Below are 21,388 nucleotides of genomic sequence, written 5' to 3'. Positions count from 1 at the left end.
CAGCTGCACGTTTTATTGTGCATCCACATGCAGATCTTGAACAAATCTTTATTGTTTTTACTGAACTGTATGTGGATGAGGCACTGTTCAAGCTCGCACAGAAACAGCATATTAAATAAATGAGCACGTTTCTATTAAAGGGGTACTCCACTTCCCTGATTCGGAAGCTCCGCTCCCCAGCGTCCAGAAGTTTATTGTTCCGAACGCTGCGTGCAGGCTTCCGTGTTCAGGGCCGCCCCTTGTGATGTCACACCCACCCCTTCAACGAAAGTCTATGGGAAGGGGGCGCGACGGACGTCACGCCCCCTTCCCATAGATTTTCGTTGAGGGGGCAGGCGTGGCATCACGAGGGGCGGCCCTGAACAAGCAAGCCCGCACGCAGCGTTAGGAACAATAAATTTCCGGACACTGGGAGAGGAGCTTCCGAAGCAGGGCAGCGGAGTACCCCTTTAAATGACTATAAACACACCCCAAGGGTATGATCACAGGGGTGTATTTCTTTTCAAACTCGAAGCGTATTTCCCGCTGCGAGTTTGAAAAGAGTGAATTCGGGTAGAAAAGCAGACATGGTGCACATCTACAATCTTGTATAATGATCTGATTGCTTCTCAGCATAATATCAAAAACTAACAGGTTGTTAGTATACATTTTTGATCAAAAAGTACAAGCCCACTCGCCACGTCAAGGCCACCTATCCAGAGTGGGTCCCTAACGTCCCTAGCATAAAATGGCACAGCACCGGGCGGCGACCACCACCGCCGCGACGCCAATGCCCACAGGGGGGAACGACCCACCGGCAGAGCAGCCCCAATGCCACTCAAACCAGTCTATGAGCCGCACCCCCCCGCAGACACGGCGCCACGGCAGCAACGGACACCGCACAGCACCACACCAGTGTGAACAGGGATGTAATAGCTCACTTACCATACTCTCCCAGTCAGACTGGGAGGCAGCTAGGAAAGAAATGGCCCATGTGCAGCTAACTACTGCTTATATAGGGTTGGGCTGAGGGGGTGGGGAAGAGTGCAGCACATGTTAAAACAAAGAAAAAGGAGGGGATAGAATCACAGTGTGAATTCGGGTAGAAAAGCAGACATGGTGCACATCTACAATCTTGTATAATGATCTGATTGCTTCTCAGCATAATATCAAAAACTAACAGGTTGTTAGTATACATTTTTGATCAAAAAGTACAAGCCCACTCGCCACGTCAAGGCCACCTATCCAGAGTGGGTCCCTAACGTCCCTAGCATAAAATGGCGCAGCACCGGGCGGCGACCACCACCGCCGCGACGCCAATGCCCACAGGGGGGAGCGACCCACCGGCAGAGCAGCCCCAATGCCACTCAAACCAGTCTATGAGCCGCACCCCCCCGCAGACACGGCGCCACGGCAGCAACGGACACCGCACAGCACCACACCAGTGTGAACAGGGATGTAATAGCTCACTTACCATACTCTCCGGTGCGGCCCATAGACTGGTTTGAGTGGCATTGGGGCCGCTCTGCCGGTGGGTCGTTCCCCCCTGTGGGCATTGGCGTCGCGGCGGTGGTGGTCGCCGCCCGGTGCTGCGCCATTTTATGCTAGGGACGTTAGGGACCCACTCTGGATAGGTGGCCTTGACGTGGCGAGTGGGCTCGTACTTTTTGATCAAAAATGTATACTAACAACCTGTTAGTTTTTGATATTATGCTGAGAAGCAATCAGATCATTATACAAGATTGTAGATGTGCACCATGTCTGTTTTTCTACCCGAATTCACAGAGTTTGAAAAGAGGCTGGCTCTCCCCGGGCTGTACGCAGCAAATTTTTTGACAGCGGAACCTCCGCTGCTGAAAATCCACCACAGACCCCATATACGGTGGGGCTTTTTCAGCCACCAATTGTACAAGTTCTCCCAATTAAAAAGATGAGAGGCCTGACATTTTCATCATAGGTATACCTCAACTATGAGAGACATAATGAGAAAAAAAAATCCATAAAATCACATTGTCTGATTCTTAAAGAATTTATTTGCAAATTATGGTGGAAAATAAGTATTTGGTCACCTACAAACAAGCAAGATTTCTGGCTCTCACAGACCTGTAACTTCTTCTTTAAGAGTCTCCTCTGTCCTTCACTTGTTACCTGTATTATTGGCACCTGTTTGAACTTATCAGTATAAAAGACATCTGTCCACAACCTCAGTCACACTCCAAACTCCACTATGGCCAAGACCAAAGAGCTGTCGAAGGACACCAGAAAAAACATTGTATACCTGCACTAGGCTGGGAAGACTGAATCTGTCATAGGCAGCTTGGTGTGAAGAAATCAACTATGGGAGCAATTATTAGAAAATGGAAGACATACAAGATTACTGATAATCTCCCTCGATCTGGGGCTCCCCACAAGATCTCACCCCGTGGTGTCAAAATGATCACAAGAACGGTGAGCAAAAATCCCAAAACCACACGGGGGGACCTAGTGAATAACTGGTGAGAGCTGGGACCAAAGTAACAAAGGCTACCATCAGTAACACACTTCACCACCGTCATATGGTCAGATGAAACCAAAGTAGAACTTTTTGGTAAAAACTCTACTCGTGTTTGGAGGAGAAAGAATGCTGAGTTGCATCCAAAGAACACCATAAGTACTGTGAAGCATGAGGGTGGAAACATCATGCTTTGGGGCTGTTTTTTGCTAAGGGACCAAGAAGACTGACCCATGTAAAGGAAAGAATGAATGGGGCCATGTATCATAAGATTTTGAATGAAAACCTCCTTCCATCAGCAAGGGCATTGAAGATGAAACGAGGCTGGGTCTTTCAGCATGATTTGATCCCAAACACACTGCCTGGGCAACTAAGGAGTGTAAAAGCTTTGTAAAAAGCATTTCAAGGCCCTGGAGTGGCCTTGCCAGTCTCCAGATCTCAACCCGATAGAAAATCTTTGGAGGGAGTTGAAAGTCTGTGTTGCCCAGCAACAGCCCCAAAACATCACTGCTCTAGAGGAGATCTGCATGGAGGAATGGGCCAAAATACCAGCAACAGTGTGTGAAAACCTTGTGAAGACTTACAGAAAATGTTTGGCCTCTGTCATTGTCAACAAAGGGTATATAACAAAGTATTGAGATTAACTTTTGTTATTGACCAAATACTTATTTTCCACCATAATTCGCAGGTAAATTCTTTAAAAATCAGACAATGTGATTTTATGGATTTTTTTCTCATTATGTCTCTCATAGTTGAGGTATACCTATGATGAAAATTACAGGCCTCTCTCATCTTTTTAATTGGGAGAACTTGCACAATTGGTGGCTGACTAAATACTTTTTTGCCCCACTGTAAGTCAATAGGGTCTGCAGTGGGGTTTTAACACCAGAGATTCCACTATTTAGCAATAGGGCACTAACACCAAGACTAGCACCTATAGAAAAAAACACAGAATAACAGTGTGTCTGTATACAGAATACTGCATACAGACACACGTGGGGTTTTACCCTTACAGGCAACATCAGGCTTGGGAAATTTACCCTTTACTAAGTTCACCCACATGCTGAAATTGGATTTTAATATCTCCTGTATGTCAGTTTGTGTCACAGGGGTTTACAGTAGATTTTGACCCTTTAAGGGCCCATTCACATGACAGAATCCAGTGTAAAATTATTTTGCGAAAATTCATGGGTATTCTTTCAGTGGAATCCGCTTAGACATGCATTGATGTCAATGGAGACAGTGCATGTCCGAGTGGTTCTAGGGCCTGCCGCACATTAAATAGCGGAAAATCTGCAGCAGATTACATTGACTTTAATCGGGGTCTGCCCATGTAAACACACCCTTAGGAAATACGTTCACATGAGCGTATGTCTTTTCAAACTCTCAGCTGTTGAAAATCCACTGCAGACCCTACTGACTTCAATGGGGTTTGTGGCGGATTTTTTTGTAGCGGAGATGCCGCTGCCAAAAGTTTGTTCTGAATAATCCGCAGAGACCCCGCCCCTTTTCAAACTCGCAACGAGAAATACACTGCAAGTTCGAAAAGAAATATACCTGTGTGAACATATCCTAATACAGTGTTTCCCAACAAGTGTTCCTCTACTGTTGCAAAACTACAACTCCGAACATGCCCAAACAGCCAGATCTCTACCTATATGCACAAATGGGAAAAATCTGTCAATTTGCGAATAGGTAGGGGTCTGTCAGTAAAGGCAGGTGAGGGGACTGCCCTTATGTCTTGGAGCCCTGTCCCTGGACAAATTTATAAAGACAATTCCTCCAAAATATCACAGCCATTCAGATTGAGTTATATAGCATTGTGATTTGTGATAAGGAAATCTGTATTCTGCTATCTGTATATGATATTTCATGCTGCCTGTGGTTTGGGCAGTATGAAACTAGTGACAGGTTCCCTTTAGGGCCGGGCTCACACGTAACATTTTGGTCAGTATTTTGTAAGTCTGTGGGTAGCAACGTATCTGCTGCAGGTTTTCTGCAGTGGAATTTCTATTTGAATGCACCCTCAAAGTATGTTTACACATGCATATTTTGCTGCAGCTTTTGCAGCAGATTTTACACAGCGGATTTTGCCTGACTTCAGTGGGCAGCAAAATCTGCACATGTGAACATACCCTAAGGGTTCGTTCCCATGGGCAGATTGCAAACGCCCAGTGCTGTAAGTTTAAATAGGGAAGGGCTCTCCGTGGCAGATTTTCCCCAGCAGAATTTTTGCTTCAAGAAATCTAACGCAGACCCCCTTGAAGTCAATGGAGTCTCTGGTGGATATTCCGCAGCAGGAAACATGCTGTGAGTTTGCAATAACATCCGCTGGTGTGAATAAGCCCTTAGGGTATATTCGCACACAGTGGATCCGCTGCAGATTTAAAGCTGTGGATCCACAATTGTAAAATCTGCACTTGTGGTTTATATAAGGCAATCAAAAATAGATAAGAATTGCTTTGTGGATCCGCAATTGCGGATTTTATAATTTCCTAATAGGAACGTTCACGCGTGCGTTTTTTGCTTGAGATTTTCCTACCCATTGCAGAAAATCTGCAGCAAAGTACGCATATGTGAACATTCCCTAATGGAGTATTTAGACATAGCCACTGATGTGCGGTTTATGCCATGTTATATTTTCTTGAGAGAATATAGTGCTGTAGCTAGCACAGGTGAGACTAAATTAAACTGCAAAACCAACTCAATTCGAACTAATGCTACATGCAGGTATGCCGGTAGGACTGGGTAGGAAATGTTTAAATGGGCACTGTCAGATACAAAAACTTTTTATATGTTGTACATCTTGGCAAAACTTTAACCTTTCTTAAATATTTCATGAGAAAATGTTATTTCCTTTTTATAGAAATCATGGCTTATAAAATCAGGGCATTGTCAAAGCTGAAGCACAGGCATGGACAAAGTCCAGTTAGTGAGGGTGGGCTAGCACTCCTCTGTGCTCTCTCCTGTCTGATAGCACTCCTCTGTGCTCTCTCCTGTCTAATAGGACTCCTCTGTGCTCTCTCCTGTCTGATAGGACTCCTCTGTGCTCTCTCCTGTCTGATAGTACTCCTCTGTATTCTCTCCTGTCTGATAGTACTCCTCTGTATTCTCTCCTGTCCGATAAGACTCCTCTGTACTCTCTCCTGTCTGATAGTACTCCTCTGTGCTCTCTCCTGTCTGATAGCACTCCTCTGTGCTCTCTCCTGTCTGATAGCACTCCTCTGTGCTCTCTCCTGTCTGATAGGACTCCTCTGTGCTCTCTTCTGTCTGATATGACTCCTCTGTGCTCTCTTCTGTCTGATAGGACTCCTCTGTGCTCTCTCCTGTCTGTTAGCACTCCTCTGTGCTCTCTCCTGTCTGATAGGACTCCTCCGTGCTCTCTCCTGTCTGATAGCACTCCTCTGTGCTCACTCCTGTCTGACAGCACTCCTCTGTGCTCTTTCCTGTCTAATAGGACTCCTCTGTGCTCTCTCCTGTCTGATAGGACTCCTCTGTGCTCTCTCCTGTCTGATAGGACTCCTCTGTGCTCTCTCCTGTCTGATAGGACTCCTCTGTGCTCTCTCCTGTCTGATAGCACTCCTCTGTGCTCTCTCCTGTCTGATAGCACTCCTCTGTGCTCACTCCTGTCTGATAGAACTCCTCTGTACTATCTCCTGTCTGATAGCACTCCTCTGTGCTATCTCCTGTCTGATAGCACTCCTCTGTGCTATCTCCTGTCTGATAGCACTCCTCTGTGCTATCTCCTGTCTGATAGCACTCCTCTGTGCTATCTCCTGTCTGATAGCACTCCTCTGTGCTATATCCTGTCTGATAGCACTCCTCTGTGCTCTCTACTGTCTGATAGCACTCCTCTGTGCTCTCTCCTGTCTGATAGCACTCCTCTGTGCTCTTTCCTGTCTGATAGAACTCCTCTGTGCTCTCTCCTGTCTGATAGAACTCATCTTTTCTCACTCCGGTCTGATAGCACTCCTCTCTGCTCTCTCCGGTCTGATAGGGCTCCTTTCTGCTCTCTCCGGTTTGATAGGGCTCCTCTGTGCTCTCTCCTGTCTTATTGAACTCCTGTGCTCTCTCCTGTCCTGTAAGACACAGAGGAGTGCTATCAGACAGGAGAGAGCACAGAGGAGTGCTATCAGACAGGAGAGAGCACAGAGGAGTGCTATCATACAGGAGAGAGCATAGAGGAGTGCTATCAGACAGGAAAGAGCACAGAGGAGTGCTATCAGACAGGAGAGAGCACAGAGGAGTGCTATCAGACAGGAGAGAGCACAGAGGAGTGCTATCAGACAGGAGAGAGCACAGAGGAGTGCTATCAGACAGGAGAGAGCACAGAGGAGTGCTATCGGAGAGGAGAGAGCACAGAGGAGGGCGGTCAGACAGGAGTGAGATCAGAGGAGTACTATGAGACAGGAGAGAGCACAGAGGAGTACTATCAGACAGGAGAGAGCACAGAGAAGTACTAGCCCACCCTCACTTACTGGACTTTGGCCATGCCTGTGCTTCATCTTGGACAAAGCCATGATTTCTATAAAGAAGAAATAAAAATGTTCTTATAAAGTATATTAGAATGGTAAATGGGCACTTATGTACTACAACACATCTCTAATATAGATTAATTATTTTTTTTTCATTAAAATAGTGTATTTTATATTTGAAAACCGGCCACTAGGGGGTCTCCATCCTAGTGGCCAGCTGCAGCCTGCCGTCACTACTGAATTAGGACCGATGCCGGCTGGGCAATCGGTCCTTATTCAGTCAGCCGGCACTCCCTGCCTGTCAATCAGACAGGTGGGAGCGAGCGCTGTGAACGCCAGGGCTGCGCTCATTGGCTGCTTGGCCTCGCAGCTATCTCACTGGCTTCCTGCCCCCGGCATGTACAGTCTGGAGGCAGCACGGCAGTGAATCTCATTGCTGTGCTGATGCTCCAGGACTGTACATGTCCTGTACGGGTAAGTGAGGTCTTATTTCACTTACCCATACTTTGTTTCAGTCCCGGGTCTCGGTGGTGAGCACGGTAGGTGGGCGATGATCCTATACTCCTCCTCCCTAGATAATAGTACACTGCTTGACAGGAAGGAGGAGACCCCGGAGCAGCCTGCCGTGCTTTTTGCCGCACATATATGCGCGCTCCCGACTGGTGCGCAGCATAGATGAGGTGAGGGCGGAAGTCGGCGCTCAGCAAGCGTCAGTGACGTCGCGCTTGATGGGGAAGTCGGCTTCTGGCAGAGCTAGGGAGACGAGCAGATGATCAGCTATTTACAAGGTAGCAAAACATTTTTAAAAGGCAGGGAGGGGGTTAGGGATAGTTTATCAATAGGTAAGGTAGCTACTCTTTAATGTTACCCTTGCTTGTTATAGTGGTTGACTGTATGTGTAAAGGTGCGCTGTCTTCTAGCATGATCCATTAGCCGTGTCCCCACCTATAAAGCCCCCATAAATACTGTGCTGTGTGGCACTGCTGGAATTCAATAATCGTTGGGATTGTGTTATTCTGAGGAGGAGAAATAAACACTGGCTGAGCAGATTGATTTTTTTCTTTCCGTGTACAGCATTGGTGAGGCTTAATTTTAAGAATGTATGAAAGACATGGTTTTATATTCCCAGAAACGGAATCCAATTTTAGATAATCCATAGGACAAAGCAGCTGCACCATGTGCGTCAGGCTTTGTATTGATAAGCATGTCTAGAATACATTATTTCAGGGCGGCATGGCTGGCAGTAGCACTAACGTCAACAAGAGATTTAAAGAGAAAGTCCCAACTCTGAACTCCTCTCAAAATCTAAAAGGTGCGAGTGCCATTTACCCAAATTCCTTTGTGCCAGTTTTATTGTCATTGTGCTCCAGGAAGCTATGAGAAAATGATTGATGAGCTATAGGCCACTAGGATTCTTAAAGAGGGTATTCCAGTTTTATTGCAGTTATATGAAACAGCCATAAATAACAGTTCTAAAATGTCTATCTACTGAGGCATACAACGGTGTCTGATGGGTCAGCAGTGTTATATCCAGGGCTCATCTGACGTCGATCCATAATTGTAGCCCAAGGTAAATCGCTGGTACACTGGAGACCAACGTTGCTGACAAATATACAGTCATTTATTGTGATCAGCTTCCAGTTTATATAGGGACAAATTGAATAAACCAATATTGTGTGTCTGAGTATATAGATTTTGTAGCCACTGGGGAACATTTTCTTGGTACACCTTAGTACCAATTGAACATTGTTTAAAGGATACCTCTCATCAAATAAACTTTTGATATATTTTAGATTAATGAATGTTGAATAACTTTCCAATAGCATGTTAATGAAAAATATGCTTCTTTCTATTGTATTTTTCCCGATCAGTCCTGTCAGCAAGCATTTCTGACTCATGCTGGAGTCCTAAACACTCAGAGCTGCCAGCCTGCTTTGTTCACAGCCAAACAGGTTGTAAACAAAGCAGGCTGGCAGCTCTGAGTGTTCTCCTTTGTGGACAAAGCAGACTGGCAGCTTGTAGTGTTTAGGACTCCAGCATGAGTCTGAAATGCTTGCTGCCAGGACTGGTAGGGAGACCCCTAGTGGTCATTTCTTCAAAGTGGAAAATTAAATAGAAAGAAGCATATTTTTTAATAACATGCAATTGTAAAGTTATTCTGCATACATTAATTTATAATATATCAAAAGTTTTTTTTGATGAGAGGTACCCTTTAAATGCAACAGCCTACCTAGTATTGTTGCTGACCATGGCCATCCCTTTATGACCACAATGTAGCTATTTTCTGATGACTATTTCCAGCAGGATAATTTCACAATGCTCTCATTATCTTTGACTGGCTTCTTGAACATGACAATGGCCCTCATTTACTTAGAAAATCGGGTTGTAAGTCTATGTTGCTTTCTTACCCGACTGCTTTTTTCCCCTGGTATTTATTATTATGTCGCATCCTGTTTGTCGCACGTGGGTTTTGTTAGTTTGGTTTCCAACTCCTCTGATTTGTCGGGAAAAAATCCACAGCAATTCAACAAATTCGGGTTGGAAACCTGTATAAATACGTGGGAAAGCTCAGAAATGTCAGGTTACGCCCCTTTTTCGGGTTTGGGAGAATCCACATCGGGTCCGTCGGGAAAAAATGTTGCATCGTGTCGCAGACTGGTGCACGATGTCTGCGACATGTCGCAGACAAAGATGCGCCAAAAAAAACCCGACAAAACAAGTTGGGTTTAGAATAGTAAATGAGGGCCAATGAGTTCACTGTACTCCAGTGGTCACCAGATCTCAATCCAATAGATCACCTTTGGGAACTGGTGGAACGGGAAATTCACGTCAAGGATGTGTAGCCGACAAATTTGCAGCAACTGTGTGATGCCATCATGTCCTTATGGACCAATATCTCTGAGGAATATATGTATGTATGTGTGTGTGTGTGTGTGTGTGTGTATATATATATATATATATATATATATATATATACAATATATATAATGCGCTCAGATAGCGAGGCGATTATCGGCAATTTCGCGCAATGTGCGCTTCTTCCAGCCTTGAGGCCGGAAGAAGCGCACACGGCGCGAAATTGCCGGTAATCACCTCGCTATTTGAGCGCTTTGCATGGTCTGCTGCCCGGGTCCATCGGCGTCTCTAACTAGGAGCATTGAGTCACTTACTGTGCGGTGAGTGCGGATAATCTTTATTTTCTGTTGTTACATTTGTATCTTACACATCTATTTGATACTTGTTTCCAGCACCACCGCTGACTCACCTTTCAGTGTTCCATTGCTGCACAGACATCACAGTAAAAGCGACCAGAGCTGATTTAACCCTTGCGTTTCCCTAATAGCTGGTAGTGCCATCCTGCTCCCCTATCCACAATCATATATAATTTGTGAATGTTTTTAAAAATATCTATGACTTTCAAATCTGCAGTTGTAGATTTTGCTTTGGTTCAGCAGCAAAACCAGCAACAGTGCGGATCTCTACTTCCCCAGTTGAAGTCAGTGGAGGAAATGTGCACCACTGAGCATTTTCCCCTGCAGAGTTTGTGGAATTTAATGGTACGTTCACATATTCGTAATCTGCTGCTGGTTTTTCTTAGCTGAAATTGCACAGCAGATTTGTAGCAGCAACATATTCTGCAAGTTTAATTTCCACTGTAGAAAACCTGCAGTGGATTATGTATATATGCACGTACCCTGAAAGGGTTTTCTGGCAAATGACTGTTTGGACGACCCGCAGTTCCAGGACATAGAGATTGAATAGCCAGAGGTCAAAGGCTCTCTCATTGTGTACTGGCTCTCTATTGTTATGCTGCTGCTACAGAGGAACTTATAATTTCTTATTCAGATATATTGGACTAGTCCCTACAGTAAAGTACCACACCATGAAAAAACGATCCTTTAATGCAAAGTGTAAGTGGAGACTAGTGTCTTCCGAACTAAAGAAACAAGTCACTAGAAGGCTGGACACATGGAGAGATGACCAGAGGAAACTATAATATATTTTCTTCACTTGCATCATCCCACCTACACAGACCGGGAAGATTTCTCATAATGCCCCCTGAATATTGGGGCTTCACAATAAGATCATCAAAGCTCCCATCCTAATATTCCTTCCTTAGAAATTGTGTAAAATAATAAAATAGTATATACATCTTTGGCAGTAAACTAGTTAACACTTTATGGTTTTCATTTTCAGTAATGTGAAGTCTTTTACCTAATATAGTACAACATGAACTTTTATTGCTTCACTTATGCCATTTTTTTGTTCTTTTTCTTTCAGTTTCTGTTGCAGTAAATATGAAAAATACTGAGAGCAGTAAGGATACTGAAGAGGAACTTTTCCTTGATATTGACCTTCACCATGGGGACACCATACTACCTCTCCATACATCCATTGTACTGTTTCTGATGTCATATTGTGATTGCAAGACATTTAAAACGTTTCTGGTGGTACCAGAAGAGGGCCACAAAATCCCCAAGGAAGGCTTCTTGCCAAGTAACCTGGTTGTCTCCATCATCTCCAGAAAAGATCTTCCAGGAATTGTTCAGAGCTGTCGTCTTCCTGCTGTTATTGAGGCATCTGGCGTCTTCTGTAGAGCAGGCTTGGCTGTGGTTCTTAGACACATCATACAGAAAACGTACTCTGCAGATCCCTCCAGAAAGGATGTGCTAGAACTTCTAGGTTTTAAAAAAACCTGCTTAAAGGCTTGTGCTGAAGTAAGTGTAAATCCACAGAGAATTGTAGTCTTTATAGGAACTTTCTATAGTTTCACTTGTAATTTGGAGTGCATGAGTCTATGCCTACTCTTATGAGATGGAAGACGCCTTCCCAATAGTTGTCGGGCAGTTTTCCACAGATTGGATTTTTTAACCCCTTAATGACCACAGATGTAAATGTACATCCTCGTGCGAAGGTACTTTGCACACCAGGACGTACGTTTATGTCCTGTACATGACTGCGAGCATTGGAGCAATGCTTGCGTCATGCACTGCAGGTCCTGGCTGCTAACAGCAGCCGGGGACCTGCCGGTAATTGCAGATGTCAGCGTTTGTGCTGATGTCCGCCATTAACCCCTCAGATGCTGTGATCAATACAGCATGTTTAAATGGATGATCGGATCGCCCGCATCGCTGCCACAGGGATCCGATCATCTAAAATGGCGTCTGGAGGTCCCCTCACCTGCCTCCGGCCGTCTCCTGGGGTCTTCTGCTCTGGTCTGAGATCAAGCAGACCAGACCAGAGCAGAAGATCACCGATAACACTGATCAGTGCTATGCCCTATGCATAGCACTGAACAGTATTAGCAATCAAATGATGGCTATAGATAGTCCCCTATGGGGACATAAAAAGTGTAAAAAAACAAAACAAAAAAGTTAAATAATGTTAAAAAAAAGTCAAAATTTTTTTTTGAAAAATCCCCTCTCTCACTAAAAATGTAAATTCCCTTTTTTTCTAATTTTACCCCCAAAAAGTGTAAAAAAAAATAAAAAAAATTATAAACATATTTGGCATCGCCACATGCGCAATCTATCAAAATATAATGTTAATGACATTTTTTTTATTTTTATAAAAAGTGATTTCAAAGATTCATATACGCGTGTGGTATCAATAAAAAGTACAGATCACGGTGCAAAAAATGAGCCCTCATACCACCGCTTATATGGAAAAATGGAAAAGTTATAGGGAGTCAAAATAGGGCAATTTTAAACATACTGATTTTATATAAAAAGTTTTATATATTTTTTAAAGCAGTACAACAATAGAAAAGTATGTAAAGATGGTATCATTTTAATCGTATTGACCCACAGAATAAAGAAAACATGTAATTTTTACCGTAATGTGTACAGTGTGAAAACAAAACCCTCCAAAATTTGCTAAATTGTGGTTTTCATTTACATTTCCTCACATCTTATTACAAAGTGCAATTGTTCATGCAAAAAACAAGCCCTCATATGGGTCTGGGGATGGAAATATAAACGAGTTATGGATTTTAGAAGGAAAGGAGGAAAAAAATGAAATTCAGTAAAATTGGCCTGGTCTTTAACCCCTTAAGGACCCAGGACGTACGGGAACGTCCCCGCACCCTGGGCTTTAAGGACCCAAGACGTCCCCTTACGTCCTGGCGTTTTCCGGTCCCTGCCACGCGCCGGGCAGAGATTGGAAGCGGATGCCTGCTGAAATGCTTCAGCAGGCATCCAGGGCAAACGCAGAGGGGGGCCATGTCGGCCCCCCATGTCGGCGATCGTCGCAAATCGCCAGGGAAATCGCCCCTGCGATCTGCGGCGTTACCGGCTGATCGGGTCTCTGGGACCCGACCGCCCGGTAATTTTGCATGATCCCGGTTGTCACAGCCAGCCATGACCATGCTGAAGTTAGCTAACCGACCAATCCGCATGGGGGGGGGGGGCGGTTACTTCCTCCCGCCCTGCCCGGCCCCTGGAAGTCCGGAGAGAACGGGAGGAAGACCGGAGGACGCGACGGGGGAGTGCTGGGGCCTGGCCCCGGTACTTACCTCGTCCCTGAAGACCCGGATCCCGGCGGCGGTGGCAACAGGTGAGTGGATCTTCGGCGGCGGCGCGGGACCTTTGCATCAGTCCATACCGCCGTAAATCGATCTGGACTGCTCCATCTGGTCCCCTTACACTACAACTCCCAGCATGCCCAGACAGCCCTTGCAACATCTGGAGGTCCGCAGTTTTGGGACCACTGTGCCCTTCCAGATGTTGCAAAACTACACATCCTCAGCATGCCCTTACTGTCCAGGCATGCTGGAAGTTGTAGTTCTGTGACATCTGGCCCTTCAGATGTTGCAGAACTACAACTCCCAGCATGCTTGGACAGTTTTGGCATACTGGGAGTTGTAGTTTTGCAACATGCAACATCTGGAAGGGCACAGGTTGGGAACCACTGTATTAGTGGTCTGCAAACTGTAATTCTCCAGATGTTGCAAAACTACAACTCCAAGCATGCTGGGAGTTGTAGTTCGGCAACATCTGGCTCTAAATGTTTGGGAGTAGTGGTTTTGCAACAACTGGAGGCACACTGGTTGGGAAACATTGTCTGTTTCCTAACTCAGTGTTTCCCAACCCGTGTGCCTCCAGCTGTTGCAAAACTATAATTACCAGCATGCACTGATAGACTGTGCATGCTGGGAGTTGTAGTTTTGCAACAGCTGGAGGTCCCCCCCCCCCCTGTGAATGTACAGGGTACATTCACATGGGCAGGGGGCTTACAGTGAGTATCAGGCTGCAAGTTTGCAATGCAGCAAATTTTGCGCAGAAGCTCAAACTCGCAGCTGGAAACTCCGCTGTAATCCCCCGCCCGTGTGACTGTACCCTAAAAACACTACACTACACTAAAACAAAATTAGGGATGCACCGATATATCGGCGGCCGATACATATCGGCCGAAAATAGCTATTTCGGGGAAATGCCGAAACAACAAAAAATGTGCCGATAATGACCCACCTTCCCTGCCCACCCACAGCACAAGTTACAAACACTGCCAGTGGCAGAGGCACTCGTGGGGGGTGCAGGGGGGGGCGGCCGCACCGGGCGCAACATCTGGGGGGCGCGCTCTCCGGGATAGGAATACTTATTTTTATGTGCCTGGGCCGGCTCCCATGTGTGGCTGCAGGCGGGGGCCGGCCAGCGCATATAAAACCTAATACTGTATACTAAAAACCAGGGGGCCTCCAGCTGTTGTGAAACTACAACTCCCAGCATGCCCGGACAGACTTTGCCGGTCCGGGCATGCTGGGAGTTGTAGTTTCACAACAGCTGGAGGCCCCCTGGTTTTTAGTATACAGTATTAGGTTTTATATGCTCTGGTCGGCCCCCGCCTGCAGCCACACACGGGAGCCGGCCCGGGCACATAAAAAGAAGTATTCCTATCCCGGACATCCCTGTGTCCCGAAAAATCTTTTCGGGACATAAGGATGTCCGCCGGTCACTCACCATTCCCCGGCGTCCTCCTGCGATCCTCCTTCGGTCCCTCGCTTCTCCGCCTCTATGGTCGTACGCACGGGACGTCACTGACGTCCCGTGCGTACAACCATAGAGATGCAGGAGGACCGCAGGATCGTCGCAGGAGAACGCGCGCTGGCCGGGGCCTGGTAAGTGACCGGCGGCACGTTATCTTCAGCGTTCTGGTCACCGCTCCTCTGGTCCCGACGCCTACTGCTATGGTCCATAGGCCATAGCAGTAGATGTGACACCGGGCCGGAGGAGCGGTGACCGGAACACTGTGGGGGCAGCAGTACAGACATACAGCCTCCAGCCATACACTGTATATGGCTGGAAGCTGTATGTCTGTGGGGTGGGGGGAAGCTGCCTACTATTGTGGGGGAACTGCTGACCTAATGTGGGGGGGAGCTGCCTACAAATGTGGGGGGAGCTGCCTAATATTGTGGGGGGGAGCTGCCTACAAATGTGGGGGGAGCTGCCTAATATTGTTGGGGGGAGCTGCCTAATATTGTTGGGGGGAACTGCCTAATATTGTGGGGGGGAGCTGCCTAATATTGTTGGGGGGAGCTGCCTAATATTGTGGGGGAACTGCCTACTATTGTGGGGAACCTGCCTACTATTGTGGGGGAAATGCTGACCTAATGTGGGGGAGCTGCCTACTATTGTGGAGGAGCTGCCTACTATTGTGGGGGAGCTGCCTACTATTGTGGGGGAGCTGCCTACTATTGTGGGGGAGCTGCCTATTAATGTGGGGGAGCTGCCTATTAATGTGGGGGAACTCCCAACCTAATGTGGGGGAGCTGGCAATCTAATGTGGGGGAATCTAATCTAATGAGCGGAGCACTGCATTTTACCAGAAGACGGGTAGAAGTCATTTCGGTGCTCCTCTACACAAAATAAAATAAAAAGTAAAAAACACTACATATACACTTACCCCTACACAGCCGCCCTCCCCAATAAAAATGAAAAACGTCTGGTACGCCACTGTTTCCAAAATGGAGCCTCCAGCTGTTGCAAAATAACAACTCCCAGTATTGCCGGACAGCCGTTGACTGTCCAAGCATGCTGGGAGTTTTGCAACAGCTGGAGGCACCCTGTTTGGGAATCTCTGGCATCCACCCCTATGCAAATCCCTAATTCAGGCCTCAAATGTGCATGGCGCTCTCTCACTTCGGAGCCCTGTGATGGTATGCCATGTGTTTTTTTTTTTGCTGTCCTGGCACCATAGGGGCTTCCTAAATTCGACATGCCCCCAAGCAAAATTTGCTCTCAAAAAGCCAAATATGACTCCTTCTCTTCTGAGCATTATAGTTCGCCCGTAGTGCACTTCAGGTCAACTTATGGGGTACCTCCATACTCAGAAGAGATGGGGTTACAAATTTTGGGGGGTATTTTCTGCTATTAGCCCTTGCAAAAATGTGAAATTTGGGGGGAAACACATTTTAGTGAATTTAAAAAAAAATATTTTTACATATGCAAAAGTCGTGAAACACCTGTGGGGTATTGAGGCTCACTTTATTCCTTGTTACGTTCCTCAAGGGTTCTAGTTTCCAAAATGGTATGCCATGTGTATTTTTTTTTTTTTGCTGTTCTGGCACCATAGGGGCTTCCTAAATGCAACATGCCCCCCAAAAACCATTTCAGAAAAACGTACTCTCCAAAATCCCCTTGTCGCTCCTTCGCTTCTGAGCCCTCTACTGCGCCCGCCGAACACTTTACATAGACATATGAGGTATGTGCTTACTCAAGAGAAACTGGGCTTCAAATATAAGTATAAATTTTCTCCTTTTACCCCTTGTAAAAATTCTAAAATTGGGTCTACAAGAACATACGAGTGTAAAAAATGAAGATTGTGAATTTTCTCCTTCACTTTGCTGCTATTCCTGTGAAACATCTAAAGGGTTAAAACGCTGACTGAATGTCATTTTGAATACTTTGGGGGGGGGTGCAGTTTTTATAATGGGGTCATTTGTGGGATATTTCTAAGATGAAGACCATTCAAATCCACTTCAAACCTGAACTGGTCTCTGAAAAATAGTGAGTTTGGAAATTTTGTGAAAAATTTGAAAATTGCTGCTGAACTTTGAAGCCCTCTGATGTCTTCCAAAATCAAAAAAACTTCAATTTTATGATGCAAACATAAAGTGGACATATTGTATATGTGAATAAAAAAAAAATATTTTGAATATCCATTTTCCTTACAAGCAGAGAGCTTCAAAGTTAGACAAATGCAACATTTTCAAATTTTTCATTAAATTTGGGGATTTTTCACCAAGAAAGGATGCAAGTTACCACAAAATTTTACCAGTATGTTAAAGTATAATATGTCACGAAAAAACTGTCTCTGAATCAGAATGATAACTAAAAGCATTCGAGAGTTATTAATGTTTAAAGTGACAGTGGTCAGATGTTCAAAAAATGCTCGGGTCCTAAGGTGTAAAATGGCTGGGTCCTTAAGGGGTTAATGGGGTACGCCACTGGAAAAAAAATATTTTTTTTAAATCAACTGGTGCCAGAAAGTTAAACAGATTTGTAAATTACTTCTATTAAAAAATCTTAATCCTTCCAGTACTTATGAGCTGCTGTGTAATCCACAGGAAGTCCTTTTCTTTTTGAATTTCCTTTTTTGTCTGATGACAGTGCTCTCTTCTGACACCTCCGTCCATTTTAGGAACTGTCCAGAGTAATATAGGTTTTCTATGGGGAGCAATGTGGTCAAGCATGAAAGGAGATTTAAAAAGTAAAGAACTTCCTGTGGATCATACAGCAGCTGATAAGTACTGGAAGGATTAAGATTTTTAAATGGAAGTCATTTACAAATCTGTTTAACTTTCTGGCACCATTTGATTTAAATAAATATATATATATATATATATATATATATATATATATATATATATATATATGTATAGCAGCAGAAGAATGCTGCAGCACACTGCCAGCACAAAGATATAGGTGAAACATGAATATGCAGTTAAAACATGGAGAGCTATACAGCTATGGTGTAATAGATGCAAATGTGAAACTATGAAATAGTGAGGCACTTAGCTCGCAAATTTGTCTCTGCCGGCGGTCAAATAGCTTGGACCGTCCCACCGCGATAAGGTGGCCTCCTTGGGACGGACCCTACACTGTGAATATGCCTCTGTGTGAACAGTTCAGTAAGCATGGCAGGGTCTGGAACATCCAAGACACCTTATATACACACCTGATACAGACCCTGCCATATATATACACACCTGATATATATTTATATATATTTTTTTTTATTCATTTAGTTTTTTTTTTCCTGTGGAGTACCCCTTTAAGGTCAAAATGGGCTTGGTCCTTAAGGGGTTAATAGAGTTTTCACCATTTACAAAATACCTTGCAGACTCCAAATGATGATGTTACCCTGTAGATTCTCTGATGCCATTATCTTGGTTGTTTAGTTCCCGCGACAGAACATAGCCAATTATTGGGCAAATGACCCAAACATCTTTCAAAATATTAGCCGGTTAACCTGCCAAACAAATGTTCATCGTCTGCTTGGATCTTTTGTGAAGCCGTTTAAATTACCGTTTCCCATCATCCTGTGAAAATGAAATGTGCAACTGACAGTGATGAATTTAAAGGGCCACATGGTTGATCAAGCCTTTTAAAGGTCACAAAGATCGGCGCTCATTGTTTGCAACCTGTTGGCCCTTTGTTGGTCACCTTCTTTTTAGTCAGGTTACATGGCTTGTTTCTACCAGACAATGCATTTTTGGGGGGAAGCAGCTCTTGCCTTAGTAGACTAGAAAAGCAGCCACTTGACTGTCATTTATTCCAGTGGGCAATAATGTAATATATGATCATGCTAAGTTTCTTTCCACACTGCATTCTAAAGTGTCTGGTGGTCATATACTCAGGGAGACTCCCAGACGTATATCTCTGACATATGCCTATGATGGATTTTACGAAGTGGTATCTGTCATATATAGGGTCATAAAAAAGAAAACAAAAATATACCGCAAGATACATGTTTTTTTAATTGGATCCTGTTCAATAAAATAGTGCAATAAGACTGTGCTATTCCATCCTGCAAATAAATGGAAACTCCCCTGCACAGATGCCAAAATTACACTTTTTCCTTCTCCCAGGGGATGAGAGTCTATGGATACATCTCGATCTCCTGTAATCGCCAGGAGGTTTCCCAATGCATCCATGAAAATTAACTACTTGTTCAGATGCTAAAACAAGAGCCCAATCTAAGTGTCCCATGCCCCCCTCCTTTTCAGCATGTCTCCCCATCTAACCATGCCCCTCTTCTTTTTGGCATGTCCCCCCATCCATCCATAGCCTCCTTTCTCTTCAGTGTCTCCCACCATTCATCCATGGCCTCCCTCCTCTTCAGTGACTTCCACCATCCATTCATGGCCTCCCTCCTCTTCAGTGTCTCTCACCATCCATCCATGGCCTCCCTCCTCTTCAGTGTCTCCCAACATCCATCCATGGCCTCCCTCCTCTTCAGTGTCTTCCACCATCCATCGCCTCCTTCCTCTTCAGTGTCTCTCACCATCCATCCATGGCCTCCCTCCTCTTCAGTGTCTCCCAACATCCATCCATGGCCTCCCTCCTCTTCAGTGTCTTCCACCATCCATGGCCTCCTTCCTCTTCAGTGTCTCCCACCATCCATCCATGGCCTCCCTCCTCTTCAGTGTCTTCCACCATCCATCGCCTCCTTCCTCTTCAGTGTCTCTCACTAGTGATGTCGCGAACATAAAATTTTCGCAAATGTTCGCGAACCGGGCGAACCGCCATTCACTTCAATGGGCAGGCGAATTTTAAAACCCACAGGGACTCTTTCTGGCCACAATAGTGATTTAAAAGTTGTTTCAAGGGGACTAATACCTGGACTGTGGCGTGCTGGAGGGGGATCCATGGCAAAACTCCCATGGAAAATTACATAGTTGATGCAGAGTCTGGTTTTATTCCATAAAGGGCATAAATCACCTAGTATTCCTAAATTCTTTGGAATAACGTGCTTTAGCCCTGCAGGCAAAAAAAAAAAATCACAACTGTGACGTGAACTGACTGGTTTTATTTCACAGCCAAAAAAGGTATATTTTGTTTTATTTGCACAAGTGTCACACCAAATGTGATTTGCACTAGGGTGACACAATTAGCCCTGCAGGCAAAAAAAACTCACAACTGTGACGTGAACTGACTGGTTTTATTTCACAGCCAGAAAAGGTATTTCTTATTTTTTTTATTTGAACAACTGTCGCACCAAATGTGATTTGCACTAGTGTGACAATGAGCAAAAAAGGTTGCCAGCGGAGTTCCCCTTTTAAGCAGAGGTCCCAAACCAGGGTGCCTCCAGCAGTTGCAAGACACACAGACTGAACTTATAGCCCTTTTAATACTGTAGTTAGTTGCTTGAAGGAAATTAAGTTTTACACTGGAGTACCCCTTTTAACCAGCGGTTCCCTCCCAACCAGGGTGCCTCCAGCTGTTGCAATACACACGGACTGATATTTGAGCCCTAAAAAGGGCTTTTTTGGGTGCTGTCCTTAAAGCAGATGTTAGACTAGTGCTTTAGGAGTAAAGTGGACCCTAAATACACCACTTAGCAGCAACCTAGTTATCGCTTTCCCTATTACAGCAGGAGCAGCTTCTCTGTCCTGCCACTTTCTAAGCCTGCAGCATGCTGAATGAGGCTAAAATGGCGTCCGTGCAGGAGGTAGACCTAATAACTATGTATAAATATATCAGGGGACACTACAGAGATCTCTCCCATGATCTATTTATACCCAGGACTGTATCTATAACAAGGGGGCATCCTCTACGTCTGGAGGAAAGAAGGTTTCACCAGCACAGAGGGTTCTTAAGAGAAGTGAGATTATGGAAGTCTCTGACAGAGGAAGTGGTCATAATGAACTCAATATAAAAGTTTAATAGATCTCTGGATGTGTTTCTGGAAAGTAATAAAATTACAGGTTATGGATACTAGATCTATAGGGACAGATTTATTTAATTTTTGGGAAACTTTGCATCGCTTAAGACAATTATTCAATTAATTTCCTTTAAATAAGTTTCACCCTGTGTAAAAGCTGAGCGTGCCAACAAATGTAGAGGAACCTCTGCGATCATGAAATGCCAACAATTTATTAGATACATTGTGGCTTAGTGAATGTTTACATATTTGATGCCAGTAACTCCTAGGCATGCATGTACACGGTTACACTGTAGGAAGACATGTTGTAGCAGGGCCCCCTGTGCTGCAAAATCTCTACCTGAATTAACCTCTAAGCATGTCTCCAGTGCTACCCTGGCATCTGTCTGCCGTGTCAGCGACTAATCTCCTCACAATGTTCATGATCGTTCAGGAAGAAATGTTTTGTCTCACTTTCTAGCATTGGATTTCCAAATATGTATCATTTTCCATTGAGATGAACTTGTCAGATGTTTGTTCTTGTAACCTGTCAGATACCGACTTTGCTTGAAAATGTTTC

General features: G+C 44.8%; 1 protein-coding gene across 4 annotated transcripts in view; it reads left to right on the top strand.

Moving 5' to 3' along the window:
- GSTCD (glutathione S-transferase C-terminal domain containing) overlaps positions 1 to 21,388 on the top strand; it is a 159,745-nt gene that overhangs the window by 20,833 nt on the left and 117,524 nt on the right. For all 4 annotated transcript variants that reach the window (XM_056566102.1, XM_056566093.1, XM_056566080.1 and 1 more), the window contains exon 2: positions 11,227 to 11,663. In XM_056566102.1, the coding sequence (XP_056422077.1) occupies positions 11,244 to 11,663 (420 nt within the window). In that variant the 5' untranslated portion in view covers positions 11,227 to 11,243. The remainder of the gene's footprint in view (positions 1 to 11,226; positions 11,664 to 21,388) is intronic.

The sequence above is a fragment of the Hyla sarda genome, chromosome 1 (assembly GCF_029499605.1).
Source record: "Hyla sarda isolate aHylSar1 chromosome 1, aHylSar1.hap1, whole genome shotgun sequence".
Classification (NCBI taxonomy): Eukaryota; Metazoa; Chordata; class Amphibia; order Anura; family Hylidae; genus Hyla; species Hyla sarda.
Note: the sequence above shows the minus strand (reverse complement) of the source record. Positions and strands in the feature narration are given on the sequence as shown.